This window comes from Sinohyriopsis cumingii, chromosome 14 (assembly GCF_028554795.1).
Source record: "Sinohyriopsis cumingii isolate HCF-2022 chromosome 14, ASM2855479v2, whole genome shotgun sequence".
NCBI lineage: Eukaryota > Metazoa > Mollusca > Bivalvia > Unionida > Unionidae > Sinohyriopsis > Sinohyriopsis cumingii.
Window position 1 is genome coordinate 120,690,054 of NC_142974.1, and position 20,645 is coordinate 120,710,698.

A 20,645-nucleotide genomic window follows, 5' to 3' on the forward strand; every position below is an offset into this window, starting at 1 on the left:
GCAGCTTGGGGTTCAAGGAATGGAAGGGAATGTACCTGTCATTTGCTTCTGTATCAAGAGAGATTTCCGTCTGCCTCTTCTTGGAGGAAGAGAAGTACAGACAGTCCTGTATTGCCCCAATGAGGACATGATATTAAACAGCTTTAGTGAACTAATGGGATTAAAGCCCCAACCTTGTTGGTATCTTCAACACTCCTAGTAACGATTGTTGTTGCTGTTGTGGGTTTAATGCCATTTTAGGCAGCTATATGACCACCATTACAGGTGAAGGAAAGACCTGGGAAACCACCATTAAGAACTACCCACCCACATCTAGAATCCGCCCACAAGGGTTTGAGTCTCGTTGGTATGTGAAAAAGCTTGCCAGTAGCTTCCCGTGGGTTGGCGATTCTTCTGTAGTTTTTTTTCCAGGTTCTTCTTCCACCAGATAAAATGGCAGCCATATATGTGATGTAAGATGGTGTTAAACTAATAACAACAACACCAAAAATCTTTACAATAGGTGGAGAAGACGCCAATACAGTTGGATATGCAAACCAATTGAAGTTCTTTAAATCTGTCAGATAGCTTCATTAAGGCATGAGGACAAGATTTATGATGACCCTTTTTCAACACACTGTGGAGTTTATTCTCTCTTTTCAAAGAAATGATGGTTCAGGATCAACCATTAAGTGCTATAGAACAGCCTTTTCAAACACGCTTTTGATGGACTTTACCTTGCGGTCAGACCCACATCTGTGAGAACTTAAAAGTTGTTGCAGTTTCTAAAGATCAGTCTCCCCCTAATCAATACTCGGGTGAAACCATTATTATGTTGACTTTTTTGTTATTATCTAAACCGTCCTATGACCTCTCAATGAAAACAGTGTGTTATTTACATCATACCTGTGTGCAATGAAAACATTGTGTTATTTACATCATACCTGTGTTCAGTACCATGCCAGATACTACTTTCCATTGTGCCCGTGTTCGGTTATGCGCCAGACATTATTTTTATTCTGCCTGTGTTCATTGCCACACCAGATTTTATTTTTCATTTCTATTTGTGTTAAATGCCACACCAGCATTTATTTGTATTCAACCTGCAATCTGTGCCACACCAGCCATAATATTTCATTCTAAATCAAAAATCATGATCTTCCGAGTAAAGAAAGTGACTTTGGCATTTGACTTAAATGTCATTGTTTTCTTATACTTGGTTAAATCAAAGCTAAACAAAATGGCCAGAAACCTATCTTTCTTTCAAAGGTACCTCTGGTATCTTGGCAGCCACAATTTCTAGGCGGTTTAGTTTTACTAATTAAGAGCTAATCCATTTCACACTGAAACCGACGTTCTCTTGCAAAAATCAATGCCCATGATGACTGTTCTGTCACTGCATCTTGGGCCTTTGATAATCTTTGCTCTTTAATGATTTTATAGAAAAATACTTTCGGTGGTCTCACCAGACATTATTTTTCATTATACCTGTGTTCAGTACCACAACAAATTTTAGTTTTCATTCTACCTGTGTTCAGAGAAAGCAATGTGTTCTTTGACATGCTTGCTCACCTCATTTCCTTTGGGGGGAGTGGACTGGATTTCAGTGATACAAAATTTGTGTTAGTTTCTCTTTTGATGTTTCATTTGCTAATATTTCATAAACCCCATGATAGTTTCTCATCATGCTTGAAATTGAACATTATGAAATAAGACAGTTCATTTCACAGCAGGCATGTACCATGTATAACTTTAAACTCAAGATTATGGTTATTAATTTTAGCTTTAGACTTTTATTTCCAAAACTGCTTGATGGCTTTTCTTCATACTTGGAATGAACTGTTATAAAGCTATGACAACTTGCTCTGTTACTTGCACCCTTGCCCCTTTGATGATGAGGTTATTGCCACTGTCTCAGAACCCAAGACAATACGTGATAGACATAGCAAATGCCTGCATTCTGACTGTATCCCAGCATATACAGACTTCTCAGCTGCTCAGTCAACACACCACTTACAGAAGACTATTACATCACTCCAATTGTCCATCTGTAAAGTTTCACATGCAATGTCTACTTTGATCACATGATGTCTGTAGAAGATTTGATGTTTTCTAGCTTTAGTCTCTAACTTCTCTCTATCTTAAAAGGTAATGGTGGCCTTTTACCTCTTACAGTATCCATTGATAGTATAGTCAATAAAGATAATCCATCTCTTAGTCAATAAAGACCATCCATCCTTCAAGCAACTTTGAAAATTAGGTCAGGTTGCTACATACTTTGCTGCTTTGAGAGGACTCTTCAAGCTGCATGTGTGAACATGCTCTTTGTGACTTCCAATGTTTTCAACCAGTGTGGTACAAAACACATCTGACTCTTCTCATATATATATATATATATGGGATCACTTTCTGACTATATGAGCATGGCTATGTATTACAGAGTCATCACCGCTCCAGTGTCCTAGTGGTTAGAGTGTCCGCCTCGGATGGGGGGGGGGTTGTAGGTTCAGTCCCCGGCTGAGTCATATCAAAGACTTACAAAAATTAGAATGTTATTCACTCATCACTTGTGTCACCTGGTTCATTTAAGATTTATTTAACCCAAACTATGAATAACCTTCTTTAATAATTCATAACAGTAGGAATATCTCTATTGAATCAATAGATTTTATCCAACAACATTTTAGTGTCCTGCAATGTAATGTAAACATTTTCTTATCACTATCATTATTCTGCATGCAATTTAGATTATTATTAATGGGTGCTTGTTGTATAAACTTGGATATTGTTTGCTTGTGGTTGGTATGTTGATCACAAATAATAGAGCGCCAAAAGGAGGAATAATTCCATGCACCTAATTGTGTTATCGTCTCAAAATAAAGTTATTATTATTATTATTATTATTATTATTATATTGTGTAGTTTTTGCACACAATTATTAACTATTGATATTGTTACTCCCCATATGCTGCTATCAAAATGATAAAAAGCATTTGAACCCTCACATAATTCTTACATAAATTAGGTCTTGTATGATAAATTGTACATCCTGTGTTATATACAGAGTTTAAAAGATCAATCAGCTCAATGCTCGTGACCCCTCAAAATTTAGATCAAGCCCCTATAATTTTATAAGTTAATTGTGCATCACGTTGTCCAATGTTATCTAATTTGCCAATTTGCCTGAAAGAAACATTGAGCCTGCCAATGAAGTGCTGCATTTTTATGTTAAGGTGTTTTGAAAGACATTTGTAAATTATTAACACTCAGAGCTTGCTGTGCCCATTCTTTAAATCCCCCCTCCATTTTGAAAATTCAGTTTAATTGTATCAAAATATCTAAACTTTGTGAACAAAGCAAAGTCTCCAAGCAGATGCTGACGTAACACATTGCTGCTTAAATATATCAAACAGTGTGAAGAAATTGTTTGACATGTAAGTTAAGCCAAGAGTTTTAGTTTTGGGGGTGGGGGTAGGGGGAGGGAGGGGTGACCCAAAAAGAGCTGACATCTTTATATTGTATTTAAATGCATTTAGAAAGAGATGGTAGCTGCTGATTGTATTGATATGAAGTGACTGTTGTAAGTATAATTTATCCACAGTACTTTCACAAGAACTTATTAGCTACTGTTTTACTGTTTGATATTAGAAAAAAGATCAATTATATAAGAAGCAAGGTAAGTAAGCTCGAAGTACTCCATTCACTTCTGACCCTTGATCTTAGACTGATAATCCTGTCCAGGAAGGTGCTGAACCATACTCTGTGGTTCAGTTTACTGCTGATAGTTTCCTATGATCAAGCTATTGTTGCCTTTTCTTTGCTACACAAAGGTGCTGTTACTTGTCCCGAAACATAAGAATTGTGCAAATCATGTATTTAATGTTGTAGTTAGTATAATATACAGTATCCTGTGTTAGAATGGATGATAGGAGTAATCTGAGGAGCTTTTGTTACTTTGTATTGCTGTTTTGTTTCTTCACATTATTGATTTATGTTTTCAACATTTAGCTATCAGCCGCCAACTGTGATTCTGCCACATTGTTGTGTACTGGTGAAACATTTCTGGTCCCTAGTAGGCTGATTCTGGTTGGTTTCTGTAAGGTGTTATATAACCCATACAAATATTGTATGGGGCTTTCTATTCAATTTTTGTTTTAAAATTCAAAAGCAGAAGATATAAACTTTAAAACTGTACGTGCATTAAATGGCCATGGCTTTCAAAATGGTATGTTTGGCCGACTGATGATAAAAACATGAATGAATGAGGTTATGAAGGTGACATCTGTTGCTGAATAAAACTTTCATGATAAAAACATTTTAAACTGGTGTCATCAATACTGACCACTTTCTTTAGGGGACTACTTGTCAGCTGAACCGCTCCGGTGGCCTAGTGGTTATAGCCTCTGCCTCAGATGCAGGAGGTTGTGGGTTTGATTCTCGGTCGAGTTATACCAAAGACTTACAAAAATGGTACTAACAGCTGCCTCGCTTGGCACTCAGCATTAAGATGTTAGTGTTAGGACTGGTGAGCCTGGTGTCAGGATAATATGACTGGGTGGGACATCATGCTACATGTCTGCGGCATGATGCCCCAGTGCTAGACATCATGTAAGCTGTCACACTGCAAAAATGATAGTGATATGACTGAAAAATTGTTAAAGCTACATTAAAAATCCAAATCACACACACACTTGTCAGCTGCTATTATTGCGGCCTATTGACATCACCTTAAGTTGAGTCGATGATCAACAGTTTAATCAAAGCAGTGTCACAGTCTGACAATTACATTCTTTTGAATATGGGTAAACCTTCCTTAGTTTACATTACAAGTTGGATATTTTATTTTTCCTCAGTTTTAAAAAAGTACCTACCCACTGTCTGTATTTTGTATGCACCATTGAAAAATTAGTATAAATTTTGAAAGTGTTGTGTCATGAAATATTACGGTCTGGATATCTACACTGATGATGGTAAATTGGGTAAAACATCATTTTAATCAACATTTCTTGCCTAAATTCTTTTGCATTTTTGCTATACAATCTAACCTGTCCTAAAACATATTCATACAGTGGTCACCTGGTCACAACAGCCATTCTGATTCAAACCGTCCCCACTCCAACCCCCCCAACAAATGTACTGTATAAAAGTTATATATATATAAGGCAAAGAATGTGCGTTTCCTATTTCACTGTTTTTAATATTAGGGTAGGCAGATTGAGATTTTTTAACTTTATGTTTGTTTTTTAAACTATATATATATATATATATATATATATATATATATATATATATATATATATATATATAGAGTTAACATGATGTATTATTAGGATTTGTGTGCCATAAGGGAAAAACTTACAGGGATGGTTATGAGAAACAGGTATGGTTAGCTGACCAAAAATACATATATTTCTTGGGGGCGGGGGCTAAATGGTCACTTGCTTGCCATAGTCAGCTTCAAGGTTTTTGGTACCCAAATAATTTATTTATACATGCTTTAAGTGGCCAATGGAGCATATCAACAGTGCTCTATGCATGCAGATTCAACATTTCTTTGATGTGGAAGGCATTTTTTATAAGGGGATATCATGTGAATCGATATATAAGTATTTTTTATTCAGTGCTTATTAAACCTGTCTCTAAAGCCAATCCAGATTATGGTTATTCAGTGTTCACAATACTGCTCCGGTGGCCTAAGTGGTTAGAGCATTTAAAACTGATGCGGGAGGTCACAGGTTCGAATCACGGCCGAGTCATACCAAAACTTTAAGAGGTTATTATTAAGAATGGTTGGCCTGGTGACCGGATAATATGACTGGGTAGGACATGATGCTACATGTCTGCAACATGATGCCCCAGTGCTAAATATCAGTTAAGCTGCCACACTGCAGACATTGCAGCATTATGACTGGAAACCTTTTAAAGCTTCATTAAATATCTAAATCACACACACACACAGTATTCACAAAACTTGCCTATAAAGGCAGTCCAGATTAGGGTGGTTCAGTGTTTACACAATTTGCCTATAAAGGCAATCCAGATTAGGGTGGTTCAGTGTTTACACAACTTGCCTGTAAAAGTTGCTTGTAAAGACAATCCAAATATTGTTTCATGTAATGCTAACAATGTTTTGTGAACAGCTCTTCCTACATTGATTTACGCAAGTTTGCAGAACGGTGTCAGTTTTCTGCTTCATAGTGTATATGTAGTAGGGACTTTTTATATGATTTAACTGTTTTTCAATTCTCTAGCCTTGTACATAGTCATGTTGAATAGAATCCACATCTTCCAAAACAATACAAGCATAATCTGTACAGCACACTCACCCCATGGCCTTATGGACATTAATCATTTGGTTTAACAGGTCTAGTTCTATGGTCTATGTAAGTGAGAACATGCATTTGTTTTTATGCAGATTAATTAAATGATTATTTACAGGACTTACAATTAGTTTTTGATATTGAAAATGCTGATGATATTAGAGACAAGATAGTAGATTAAGTTTCTCTAATTAGCAAGAGTATCTTATATATAGATTTTAAAGAAATATATATTTTATACTTGAACTCTGACAATCTTTGCCAACCCTTACGCATTAACTACATTTATTTAACATTTATGCTTTGAGGAAATATATAACATAGATATTTGTTTGTTTGTTCTACCAGCAAATTCCCCAATATAGCTGCCACCTACCCCACACAGCTACAGCATATATATACTGTCAGGTATTAATGAAATCAGTGTTTTGCAATGGTGCACTAGCTAAACAGATAAGTGATTATTTGTTGTAAGAGTCAGTGTAACAATTTAATTTATAGATTTCATTAATGTTAGCATGATATAGTAATAATCTCTTGTAGAATATAACTTTGTGAGAGAAAATAACAATAAACATTTATTATACTATTGCATGAATATTCCACTCAACTTCATCAATTGACAGCATAATAATAATAATAATAATGGTACATGTTCAGTAGCCAAGTTTGAAATGTGAGTCTGCATACAGAGTGAACACTCTGTACATGGAAAGACAGTTTAGCTTCTTGCCTTGGGTAGCTACTTGATAGGTTTGAGTGTATTGTCAATGTAATTGTAATGAGCTATATGTGTCTCATTATGTTAGTTTTGATCAAGCAAATACGTGAACATTTAAAATATCTAAAATAATTGTGCTTTGCATGGATAAATTGTCACTTTCCCAGAATTTGTATAAATATGGATGAATATAAAAATGGCATGAATTACTTGGTAAAGTTATATTCCGGGCATGGTGAAGTTTCTAAAACATTTTAAACACAGCATCTAGACTGCCATTGATCCTTGTATTAACTGTCAGACAATATGGTGAGCTACTGGCCAGTTTTAACTTCATTTCAGGCATTATAAGGTAGCATTATCTAGTCATAAACTGTATCTCATTTTTCAGGGAAGACATGAAAATTATTGTCTAGACATAGGACATTTGATTGGTCTGTTTCAGGTCAAGCATATTTTAGTCAATCATAATTCTAGACTTAAGTTTTGTTGGTGACACTTGGGCATGGTTATACATATTTGAAATTGTATATTATCTTGCTTTCTCATATTACTTAATTTTGAGAAAGATTCAACACTGTTTCCTTGGTATGATTGTATAGAAACAATGGATAACATCTGACATCATTAAACACTGTTTCCCTGGTATGATTGTATAGAAACATTGGATAACATCTGACATCATTAAACACTGTTTCCTTGGTATGATTGTATAGAAACAATGGATAACATCTGACATCATTAAAGACGGTTTCCTTGGAATGATTGTATAGAAACAATGGATAACATCTCACATCATATCATTTAACACTGTTTCCTTTGTATGATTTTATAGGAGCAGAAAACAACATCTGACTCCATATCAATGCTCATACAACTGGTCCAGAAAAGAAGCCGCCGTACCTATAGACGGTTTAAAGAATGCCTGGTCATGGCTGAACAAGCTGATTTAAAAGAAATGCTGGAAGACGAGGAGGCAAAATGTACAGCAGAAATCAAAGGAAAACATCAGGGCACAGGTTGGTTTGTAACTCATCTGACTGAAATGTATCATTCATCATCCGTTATTCACAATGCAACAATTTTTTAACTAAGCGATACTGGCATAAAGCACATTAGGATTTTGTCTGCAGTGCCTATCTGTCATAAAGCAAGTCTGGTGTTGATGAAAACTGAAAGCCTTGAAATGACAATATTCTAAAATCCACTCAAGAAATATGTGTCAGTCAGATTTGTTAAATTGATGCAAATCCATCCACTAGTATTGTTATCATTGCTAAAATAAGTAAAGAGCAACGATTTCTTTAGTAACTGCTCATGTCAACTTAGAGTATATAATTTTAATGGTTGAACTATGAACAGTTTTCAAATTATGAATTACAGCAATATTCCATGGACAGGGAGATACCCAGCGAGGATGCTGATTATACAGTTATGCAGAGAAAGTGATCTTGTATGCATGATTTAGCAACTATATTCTCCAGGTTTTTCCTTCCAATGTACAGTTTCATTTTGTGTGTGATATCATATTCACAAATTGACATATTAACTATCCAAGTGAGTAATATGGGGCATAGTTGAACCCCTTGTTTGCTCACCAGACTGTGTGTCAAAATGAGCTTATGGCATGGTTTTACATTCATTATACTTCTTGCATGATGTATCTGGGAAGCCATGGTAGCTAACTTTGTATAGAATTAGATATGTAACGCGAGGGTCGCAGGTTCAGTACATGACAAGGATGATCCAGTTTGATTGCCCGTGTGTCTTTGGGAAAGTCAGTTAGCTCCAGTTTTCTCAGCTTAATATCACCAATACTGTTCAAGTGCCATTAAGACCAACAAAAAAGTAAAAGTGTCATTTATCTGTCCACAGTTGCTCGTGTCAACTACTTTTTAATAAAAATACACATAACCAGTTTTAGCTAAACCTGCCAGACAGCATTTTGGCATAGATGACTTTCTGTGTTGTACAAATAATGACAATCTGCTATTAGATATGGTTGTCATTACCAAATATTAGACCATATTACTTTTGAAAAACCATACAACAAAATGTTATAGAAAGCTTCCTGACCTTATTTGAATGATTTCATATGGTATTGTCTTATTCTAATTATGACAAAAACATTTCATGCTTTTTTTTGTTCTGAAAAACACTCACATTGATTTTACTAAACTTGACAAAAGTGTACTGTCACAAAAGGCATGTACAAATGCTGATTTGCCACTATGAGATAGGTCCACTAATACTATTATAAGACACAAGAAAACAGAATAATCTCATAGAAACTGTCTCACAGGAACTGAACATGTGCCATCCATCTTGCTTTAATATCATCATTCAGTGTATTTAGCTATTGGTTTAGGAACACACTGACCAACTATGGGTCATATAAGGACATCTCTATTATGATTACAAAACGATGATGAACTTTGATCCATATAAAGGCATATCTATTATTACAGCAACAGAATGACTAACTTTGATGCATATAAGTACATCTATATTGTTACAGCAACACATTGGTGAAATATGTTCCATCTGATTATATTTATATTGTTACAGCAACACATTGGTGAACTATGATCCATACAAGTACATCTATATTGTTACAGCAGCACATTGGTGAACTATGTTCCATCTGATTATATCTATATTGTTACAGCAACACATTGGTGAACTATGATCCATACAAGTACATCTATATTGTTACAGCAATACATTGACCAAGCATGGTTCATATAAATATATCTCTATCGTTACATCAACATATTGAGCAACTATGATCCATATAAATATATCTCTTTCATTTCAGCAACACATCGAAAAGTATAAATAATTAATGACATGTTCTGTTGACAGTTGACTTCAGAGTATACAAAGTCACCAATGGCGATGTTCATCCCTGATAAAACTTTATACTGAGTATGCATTGATCATGTTGTTTGGTACTTAATGTTCATCCATTATACAAACTTATACTGTATGTGCCTTGATCAATTTCTTGTGTGCATGATGTTCATCCTCAATAAAACTGGATACTGAGTTTCCCTTGATCATGTTGTTTGATACATGATGTTCATACTCGATAAACCTGGATACTGAGTTTGCCCTGATCATGTTGTTTGATGTGTGATGTTCATACTCGATAAAACTGGATACTGAGTTTGCCTTGATCATGCTATTTGATGTGTGAAGTACATCCTTGATAAACCTGGATACTGAGTTTGCCCTGATCATGTTGTTTGATGTGTGATGTTCATACTCAATAAAACTGGATACTGAGTTTGCCTTGATCACTTGATCATGTTATTAGATACATGATGATTAGATTGCGGTGTTACTATAGAGTATATACATTTTTATGTATTCAGTAATAACTACATGCATCCATATGTACTCCATAATGACTACATGCATCCAGTTTTACTTAATGTTGACTACAGACATCCATATTGGCATTGCCCATATGCATACATATGTACTCATTATTGATCAGAGACATCAGTGTGTACTCATTAGTAACAAAAGGCATCCTTATGTGCATGATATTGATTTCAGGCATTCAATATGTACCCAGTATATGCAATTTTACACACCTTTTTAGCAACAATTTGACAAGACAGTAGTTCCAACAGAACATAAAATTGATGCATTCAAGTTATGTAATCATACAACACTATGACTTTAATTTTAATTATGTCTATATTTTATGACATAATCTACCTTACATGTTTTCTCTTTCTCTCTGTTACCTGAGAGTTTTCCCGATCTTAAAGCTATATTCCAAATTCAGTTCTTTTTATATCAAACTAGATAATTTTGGATTTTTTTTAAAGGTGAATTGCAAGTGTTTTATGTTTTCCATCACACTTTCCATTCAAGTTTATAACGTTAAAACTGTTAGAGATTTTATAGATAAGTATATCATACTTAGTATCATCATTTAGTGTTGCATCTTACATTTGTGTCATATCCTTATAAGTCTTTAATTTATTCTCCATCTCATGTCTGTTTCATCATTTAGTGTTTATCTTACATTGGTGTCATACCTTTATGGTTATAAATCTTTAATTTGTTTTCCATCTCATGTCTGTTTCATCATTTAGTGTTGTATCTTACGTTGGTGTCATCTTTATGGTTATGAGTCTTGAATTTGTTTTCCATCTCATGTCTGTTTCATCATTTAGTGTTGTATCTTACGTTGGTGTCATCTTTATGGTTATGAGTCTTGAATTTGTTTTCCATCTCACGTTTGTTTCATCATTTAGTGTTGTATCCTAGATTGGTGTCTTATATTTATGGTTATGAGTCTGTAATGGGTTTTCTATCACACGTCTGTATCATCATTTAGTATTCTATCCTTACATTAGTGTCCACTCTTTATGGTTATGAGTGTTTTTTGCTTTCTGTCACACATCTGTATCATCATTTACATTGGTGACCTAACTTAATGGTCTTGAGTCAGTAATTTTGTTTCTATCACACTTTTATTTCTATTCAATAGCTCCAGACCATTTCAGCTTTAGTGATGAAACTTAGTATACTTCTATATTATCATTCAAGAGTGCCTTGTGTACTTTATTGGGGGTTTCATATACAAGGTCATGGTGAAGGGTCAGTATTGTAAGTTTTCCACCAAACTGTCCATTGCTCTCTTTAATGTCCGACTAGTAACTCAACACCCGTCACAAAGGCACAATCTGATTTCACTGTTATATAATTTGGTGTCATCATCACAGCAGGCATGGGAAAAAAATTCCCTGAAATTACTTGTTAAATCTTCATTGTTAGATGCCACATTCTACAATCAATAGCCGGCTAGTTTGTTGCACACACACACACACACACACACACATATATATATGTGTGTGTGTGTGTAATACATTACTTTCTTCAATCGGTAGTTAAAGAGCTTGTTGTATCAGTAGATAGATCTTTTTTTGTGTAATACACCACTTTCTTACATTGATAGCTGTCGAGATTGTTGTGTGGATAGATTGATCACTTTGTGTAAGACATCAATTTCTTCAGTCAATAATTGTTTAGCTTGCTGTTTGGATAGATGGTTTGTGTGTAAGACATCTCTTTCTTGATTCAGGAAACAGAGATATCCAAGAACAGGTCCTGCCTCAAGCCCATGATGTGAGAGCCAAACCAAAGAGCTTTCCAAGTAAACTTTACCAGTCCAAAGGTATAAATTTCTCACACATCTAATTGGTTTGTATGGCCTGATGTTATTGTCATGGGTCCATAGTGGATTTTGTGCTGTTCATCATGCATCTGGATTTATGGTATTGTCCTGTTTCCGTTGTGTGTCATGTGTATGTCCATAATACATCTGGTTTTCTTTTATTGCATTGTTTCCATAGTTTATCATGGTTTTGTGCCTGTAGTGGGTTGTGTGCTGTCCATCTTGCATATAAGATGGATGGCACTGCAGGGTTTCAAATGTCCTTGGTCCAAGATCAGTTCAGGGTGTGATAAAAATAAATGTATTCAGACCTTCCTGGATCATGGGAAAAAAGGCTTGCCTATGGGTTGAGATTGGTGATAAGAGGCTGTGTATGTTTTATTCAGCATGCATGACATACACAGTCAGCCAGTCTTTTGAGTGCTTTTTTCAAAGAGCACAGCTGATTCTATAACTGATCGATTGATAGCGAGCAAAGATAATATTGCTTGCAACAGACAGGTTATTGATTGTAAATAAGCATACCCCTCTCAGTCATCAAGACTCTGTTTCCCTGAGCGTCTACAAATCATGTGCATGATGAGTTATTCACCATGTCACCAAGTTTGAGAGATAGTGACCTAAATTGTGATTTTACAGTATTTCATAACCCTGCTTAGTGAAATTGTTCAGCTGTTAATTATTTTGTACGTGCAGTGAGTAATATCAGGCCCAGTTGGGGCTTTTGTTTTTATGCAGCTTGCATTGCAATCACATTTTTCTATTCATGGTCAGCCTTGTGTGGTTTACATACCACTACATTAGGTTTAGTTGTTCTTAGTATATTATGGATATTATATGTGTCGCTGATTGCTAAAATCCTCATTTCCATAAAGTGGTTACTTGATCAGTTGAATATTATTGCTGTTTTTATTTGAAAATTAATTGGCTATTCATTCAATACAGGTTTAGTGCTTCATTTCGTTAAATAATCTGTTCAGTGATTACAGTGAAAAATATGGCAAGTTCAAGACTTAATTATTTACTGCGAAACAGCGCACAATGTTGAAATAGAATAATAGCATTTGCTACTAAAACTTCATAATGACGATTGGAAAGTATCAAATAATTGCAAGAGGGGCCTTAAGGATCATAATGTTGGACTTGAAAATGACATTAGCATTCACCACTGGTCACATACCATATAGTTGGAACTTGCAGTTTAATTCATCATCGCTTTATAATTGCATGGGTCCTAGATTAATTTGTCTCCTGTACATGTGATCAGTGTGGCTCACAGCCTATCATTGCCAAGTGTAATAAACTGCCTGTATATTTGATTAGTGTGGTTCACAGCCTATCATTGACAAGTGTAATAAGCTACCTGTATATGTGATTAGTGTGGCTCACAGCCTATCATTGACAAGTGTAATAAACTACCTATACATATGATCAGTGTGGCTCATAGCTTATAACTGACAAGTGTAATAAACTACCTGTATATGTGATTAGTGTGGCTCACATCCTATAATTGACTAGTGTAATAAACTACCTGTATATGTGTGTGGCTCACAGCCTATAATTGACCAGTTTAATAAACTATATGTATATGTGATTAGTGTGGCTCACAGCCTATCATTGACCAGTGTAATAAACTATCTGTATATGTGATTAGTGTGGCTCACCGCCTATAATTGACTAGTGTAATAAACTATCTGTACATGTGATCAGTGTGGCTCACAGCCCATAATTAACCAGTGTAATAAACTATCTGTATATGCGATTAATGTGGCTCACAGCCTATAATTGCCAAGTGTAATAAAGTATTTGTATAGTAGACTTAAACTAACTGTATATGTCTGGAAAAATATGTACATGGAAACAAATATATGAAATTTGGTCAGCATTAAAAGTAATGTCAGTGGAACTATCGTAAATACAGATATGGTTTAAGTATTATTAATATAATAACTGTCAGTAGAATGAAAATGGTGAATATATAGATCCATATATATTTGAGTCCATGCAATATGCAAAGACATGGCTTTGCAAGCTCCAGACACCGCATTTCATAGTCAATTTAGAGTCAAGGCAATATGTAAAGACATGGTTCAGTAATATCCAGACAGGGAATACAAACGTCAATTTAAGTCAAAGCACAACGTAGACATGGTTCACAATTCCGTATAGTGAATGTATAAGTCAGTTTGTGTCCAGTCAGTTTGTACAAATATGGTTCATGACATTTAGATAGTGAACTTTTGAGTCCAGGAAATATGTCAATATATTGTTTAGCAAGCTCCAGATAGTGAATTTGAATGAATGGCCAGAGGTTGAAGTGATGATAATGACTGTTGACAGCTATTTAAAGAGATTTATACTACTGAAATAACCTTCCACTTTTTATATAATTACTTTTGAATTTGCACTTTTATAGAAAATTAAGATTTTTCCACCTGTTTGCAGTGATGTTGCAGTAAAATCATTTTGAAGTTTAACTGTAGAAGCTTATGGTTCTGTGTAATCAAGATCAAACAAGTTAGCACATGTGCAATTCTCTTTGCAGTAGTGCCTTGTTCAGACCCTAAATTATTGTGTCAGATTCTAGTGGTGGAAGAATATGTACAGTTGTGTTTGCAGTAGTCCATTGTTCAGACTCAAAGTTGTTGTGCCAGATTCTAATATGCATGATTATTTACAATTCTGTTTACAGGAGTGCCTTGTTCAGACCCAAAGTTGTTGTGCCAGATTCTAATATGCATGATTATTTACAATTCTGTTTGCAGTAGTCCCTTGTTCAGACCCAAAGTTGTTGTGCCAGATTCTAATATGCATGATTATTTACAATTCTATTTACAGGAGTGCCTTGTTCAGACCCAAAGTTGTTGTGCCAGATTCTAATATGCATGATTATTTACAATTCTGTTTACAGGAGTGCCTTGTTCAGACCCAAAATTGTTGTGCCAGATTCTAATATGCATGATCATTTACAATTCTGTTTACAGGAGTGCCTTGTTCAGACCCAAAGTTGTTGTGCCAGATTCTAATATGCATGATCATTTACAATTCTGTTTACATGAGTGCCTTGTTCAGACCCAAAATTGTTGTGCCAGATTCTAATATGCATGATCATTTACAATTCTGTTTACAGGAGTGCCTTGTTCAGACCCAAAATTGTTGTGCCAGATTCTACACAAGTCACATCAAGCTGCTTCCAGCCAGTCTACACTGGAAGAAAACTGCCTGACAGTGGGGCTAGAGCTTCATGGTGAAACTCCTGCTGATGGGAATTGCTTTTTTGAGGCTGTCTCCAGTCAGCTTCGGCGATTAAATTGTGTTGTACAAAAATCACCACTACAGCTACGCCAGGAAGTAGTTGCCTTCATGAAGAATAATAGAGTGCTACAGGTAAGTAACATTGTATACTGTCTAAACCAACAAGGAATATGAAAGGCATTTTTCGATCATTTTCGATGAACCAAATTGGGGAAGCTGAAAGGACATTTTAATTTTTTTGACCTTTTCCCAGATGTACATTAATGGCTTGATTAAAAGAAACTGTAAGCATTATAGGCAATCCTAAGCAAGTTGCTTCTTTTGTAACTGTATCTATCGTCTCACGGAAATTTATCCATGAAATAGATATATACAAAAATAGCACCCCCATATATATGTGTGTATGTATATATATGTGTGTGTATATATATATATATATATATATATATATACATATACATCTTACATAGAGTAGAGAGAGTGTTGTTGTTCTTGTTGTTGTAGGGTTTGATGCTATTTTTCAGTACAAGTTAGGCTATACATGGCGGCCAGTATAACAGGTGGAGGAAGAACCCTGGAAAACCCCAGGAAGAACCACTGAGAAGCTACTGGCAAGGTTTCTCACATACCCATGTTCGCTGAGCCTGAGACTCGAACCCACGCAGACAGAGGTGAGATAGCAATGATCCGGAACTGTGAGCACTTTAGACCACTCGGCCGCTCGGGGCTTCTAAGTAGAGAGAGATGTGTACAATCTGAAAATATTTTTGTATTTCTGCTGTATCTGTGAAGTATTGGACTGAAAAAACTAATGTTTTAAAATATATGAATGCAAATATTAAAGGATATAAGATTCTGTTAGGCACCTGGGTTGATCCCAGTGAAATGTATTACAGACTCGGTATCATTCTATACCAGATTTTTATGTGAGTCGCTGGAATTGTACTCTTTTAGTGTGAAACTTACTGGACAATGTATTTTCAGCATGCTCAGGCAACCCACCATGCCATCAATGACCAATCTTTCCATTGTAATTTTATATAAGTACATAATTTAGCAAATGTGAAAAATATTTAATGACTTTATGTTAAAATGATGTTTTCATCTGACCCACACAGAACACAATGGGCTACTCAGAGGTTGGGTAATAAAAGATCATAATCCTTGTCTTATTATGATAATTTAATATCGATATTTGCTAACTAACCTATTAATTAACTGAATGTTTCTGATCCCCTCAGGCATCTGAAGGCACCATACATTTGGATAGTTTCATCTACAACGAGTCGTTTGATGCCTACTGTACGCGAATGGTCAGAAATAATGAATGGGCTGACCATGTCGTGGTTGTTGCAATGGCTAGGATGCTACAAATCGACATCATGATTGTAACTAGCTCACCGACATCAGGTCCTGATGACATGATTGTTTGGGTTGTTGGACAAGCAGCATTTCAGGAGGATCCCATTCTTCTGGGACATGTCTGGGAATCCCATTACCAGTCATTACAACCCATAGGTAAGTTTTGAAAAAAATCCAAACTACAGTGTATATTTAGTTTTGCTTAAATCCATCTGTTCAGCAGGAGAATAATAAAGTAACATGAAATGTTTGGTAATTGCACATTTGATCTTAATAATAATGATTTTGGTGTCACAATCATTTGAACTGCAATGAACTCATCTTGACAGAAGACCATCTAAATCTGCCAGCAGAAAATGGTCTCTCGAGACATGCAATCTGACATAGATATCGTCTCTCATGCTGTATTCAAGACATGATGTCCATCATATAGATCATTTATCATACTGTACTCAATCCATCCAATATATCATGCAGATCATGTCATACTGTACTCAAGACATGCAGTCTATGAAGGAGATCATGTCATACTGTACTCAAGACATGCATAGAGATCATGTATCATATTGTACATAACTAAATAATATAAAGCATTTAAAAGAGAAAATATTGGTCAATAACTGTTCCAATATCAACTACTGGCAGCCATATTATTTATATATCAACAATATAGCAAGAGCACATGTTTTGATTCTGTCCGGCAAGGTCATTAGATAAAACACACAATAAGTAAACTATATTTTGTTTGCATGCATCTTTGAAGACAACGATGGATGGCGTTGTGTGTATATGTGTGTGTGTATGTGTTTAAAGATGGTACTATAGTTGTCTCGTTCGGCATTCAGCATTAAGAGTTTAATGTTAGAACTGGTTGGCCTGGTGTCATGATAATGTGACTATGTCAGGCATGAATTTACATGTCTGCAGCCTGATGCCACAGTGCTAGACATCACTATAAACTACCACACTGCTGACATTATGGCTAAAATTTTGAAAGCTACATTTAAAATCATAACTTCACAATCACACATTATCGAAGTGCAATGCAATTATTTGATGATCATGGTGTTAAAATTTTGTTCTTTCTTAGAAGAATGGATAAATCATTATTGACCTTTCCATTCCTATAGTGTTTGTCCAAAATCAAGTGTCAGAATCACTAAAAACAATACGTGTGTTGATTTAGCAATGAATATCTGCTGAATAAGACTGGTGAATTGATCTGGGGTGGTTCCTCTGTAGAACCCGAAATATGGAGATAGTTATGCCTTCAGTGTAAACTATTTATACTTTCAGTGTAAACTATTTAGGTAAAGAAACATACTTTCCTATAACCATGACAGATTCCAGATCGGAACTAACTGGATACATTATGTGCTTTCATTGTATTCAATACGATAACACTGTCTTTCAAATGGAATATTGAATATTTCTTGACAGTTTAACTGGACCAATCTCGGTGGGTTTTTTTTTTTTTGATAAACAAATTATCATATACAATGTACCTAAAGGCCACAAGTAGTATCCTATCTATAAACACTCTGACATGAATACTTGTGCAAAAGGCCAAAATAGTATCCCATCTTCGAACATTGACATGAATACCTGTCCAAAAGGTGAAAGTAGTATCCCATCTGTCCAAAAAGTCAAAATAGTGTCCCATCTTTGTACGCCTTGCAATGAACACCTATCCAGGTCTCTGTCTTTTAGTTAATTTGGGGACATTTATGTAAAACGGGTTGTATTCCTTTTAAGGTAACTAACTCTTTGGTCTTCTAGAAATGCTGTAAGCAATCTGCATGTGCACTTATAAACACAAATGTGACAGAGTGGAAAATTTATGATAGAAAAGAAAGGGATTTGCGTTTCCTGTCTCTATGCTAAACAGTTTGTGACTGATCAGATGTTCGATCTGTGGTGCATTTTTGCACACATTTTGCAAAACAAAATTATTGATGGCCCATAAGAAAAATGCATCCACATAGTGCTGTCAAAATAATTAATGAAAAGTTCACATATCTTTGTACCCATCATGTTCTCGTTTGAATTCAGCCATTTGTTACTTTTAATGTACATGATGTACCATATTTCAGTGTGTGTAAAGCACACCGATGTCTAACGTGAACCCCGATTGTCAGCTCAGAATGAGGGGAACAGTGTAGTTCTGCCTTATAACATGCATGTTAAAAATCTTGATCATTTCTCTATGGTTTCGTAGACTAACAACCATTGGCCATTTTGATAGTGAATTTAAAAAGGTGGCAATATTGAAAGTACAGCATATCTTTCTGATTAAATCAAATAGCACCAAAAGGAACATTTTAAGGTTCGCTTTGTTGATGGAGTTCAGTCTATTGCCACATATCGCTAAGTGTGCCTTTCATGATTTTTTTGCTGCAGGTTTTAATTAATATCCTTTTTAAATTCACGGCAATGAAGGTATTGCTGAGGCTATCACCATTGTATTTTGTGTGTAGCAGATAAAACCATAGATGTCATGGGGAGAGATGAACGAATAGAACATGTCACTCCAGAGTCATCAACACAAATGGAACAGGCAGATGTAAGTAGTTCTTATCAGATTCGTACAATGCCAACAGTATACCACCGACTACAGTTAGAAGATGTAAATTGTCCATATATAATTCATAAAATGCAGACAGTATACAAACCACTACTGTCAGAAGATGCAAGAAGTTCACATCTGATTCATATAATGCATATAGCAAGCCACCCATTACAGTCTTAAGATACAAGTAGTCCATACCAATATCTGATTCATAAAATCATAGTCCATATCTGATTCATAAACTGCAGACAGTAAACAACACACTACAGTCAGAAGATGTATATAGTCTATGTCTCATTCCAATAATTGGACGGTGTACCACCCACTACAGTCAATATATGTAATTAGTCCATATATAGTGAATGCAATGCAGCCACTGTATAATACACTAGATTCGGTTTATGTAGATGGTTCATATCTAATTAATGCAAAGGAGCCACTGTACCATCCACTACAGTCAGTAGATGTAAGTAGTTCATACCTAATTAATGCAATGCAGCCAATATACCAAACACTACAATCATCGGGTGTAATTTGTGTAATTTATTCAAGATACAGATGTCACTGAATCTGAGCAAAATGTTCATGGTATCTGGGCGCTGTAGATTATGTTTAATAAATGAAAGAAAATGCCTTAATATTAATTGTATTTTTACCGTACGAAGGCCAGCTCTACATAAAGCAATTTTAACAGCCAGAAAAACCTTCAAGGAAAAATAGATATTCAATATCTCTCTGTCTTGGAAGTTTGGGAAATCAAGCCATGTGACTTTAAATAGGGTTCCCACACTACATAGACATTGACTGGTTCCCTGCTTTGCTTGCTCCCTGCGTTACACTCCTTTATTCATATAGCGGAGTGCAACACAGGGAGCATCAGAAACAGGGAACCAGACTAGCATAGGCAATTTTATGGCTGAGTAGCTTCCCCATATCTCGCGAGCTCTTACGCGATTTCCATCGAGCTCAGCAAGATGTCAGGTTTCAATGCTTGTTGCACTAGAAAGTGATCTCCAACTTAAAACGGCATGCACTAAGAATCATTAGCAAAGAAAGTGAAAGAAGCCGAACACAAAAGAGTAACTGTAGACCAAACTTTAATGAAAAATGGAAACAATAATTCCCTTGACAGGAATACAGCACATCCATTAGGATTACCGGTGCGACTTCTAATCACGTGATGGTGAAGACTGCAAAAGTGAATAATCCTTTCGTGACAGGGTTTACATTTTTTTTTAAAAT

The 20,645-nt window shown here is 35.4% G+C and overlaps 1 protein-coding gene across 1 annotated transcript in view; it reads left to right on the forward strand.

The window, feature by feature from the left end:
- LOC149784717 (uncharacterized) overlaps window positions 1-20,645 on the forward strand; it is a 172,569-nt gene that overhangs the window by 82,078 nt on the left and 69,846 nt on the right. The window contains exons 13-17 of the mRNA XM_089933038.1: window positions 7,856-8,039; window positions 12,125-12,217; window positions 15,348-15,604; window positions 16,714-16,990; window positions 19,312-19,397. Coding sequence (XP_089789164.1) covers window positions 7,856-8,039; window positions 12,125-12,217; window positions 15,348-15,604; window positions 16,714-16,990; window positions 19,312-19,397 — 897 coding nt within the window. The remainder of the gene's footprint in view (window positions 1-7,855; window positions 8,040-12,124; window positions 12,218-15,347; window positions 15,605-16,713; window positions 16,991-19,311; window positions 19,398-20,645) is intronic.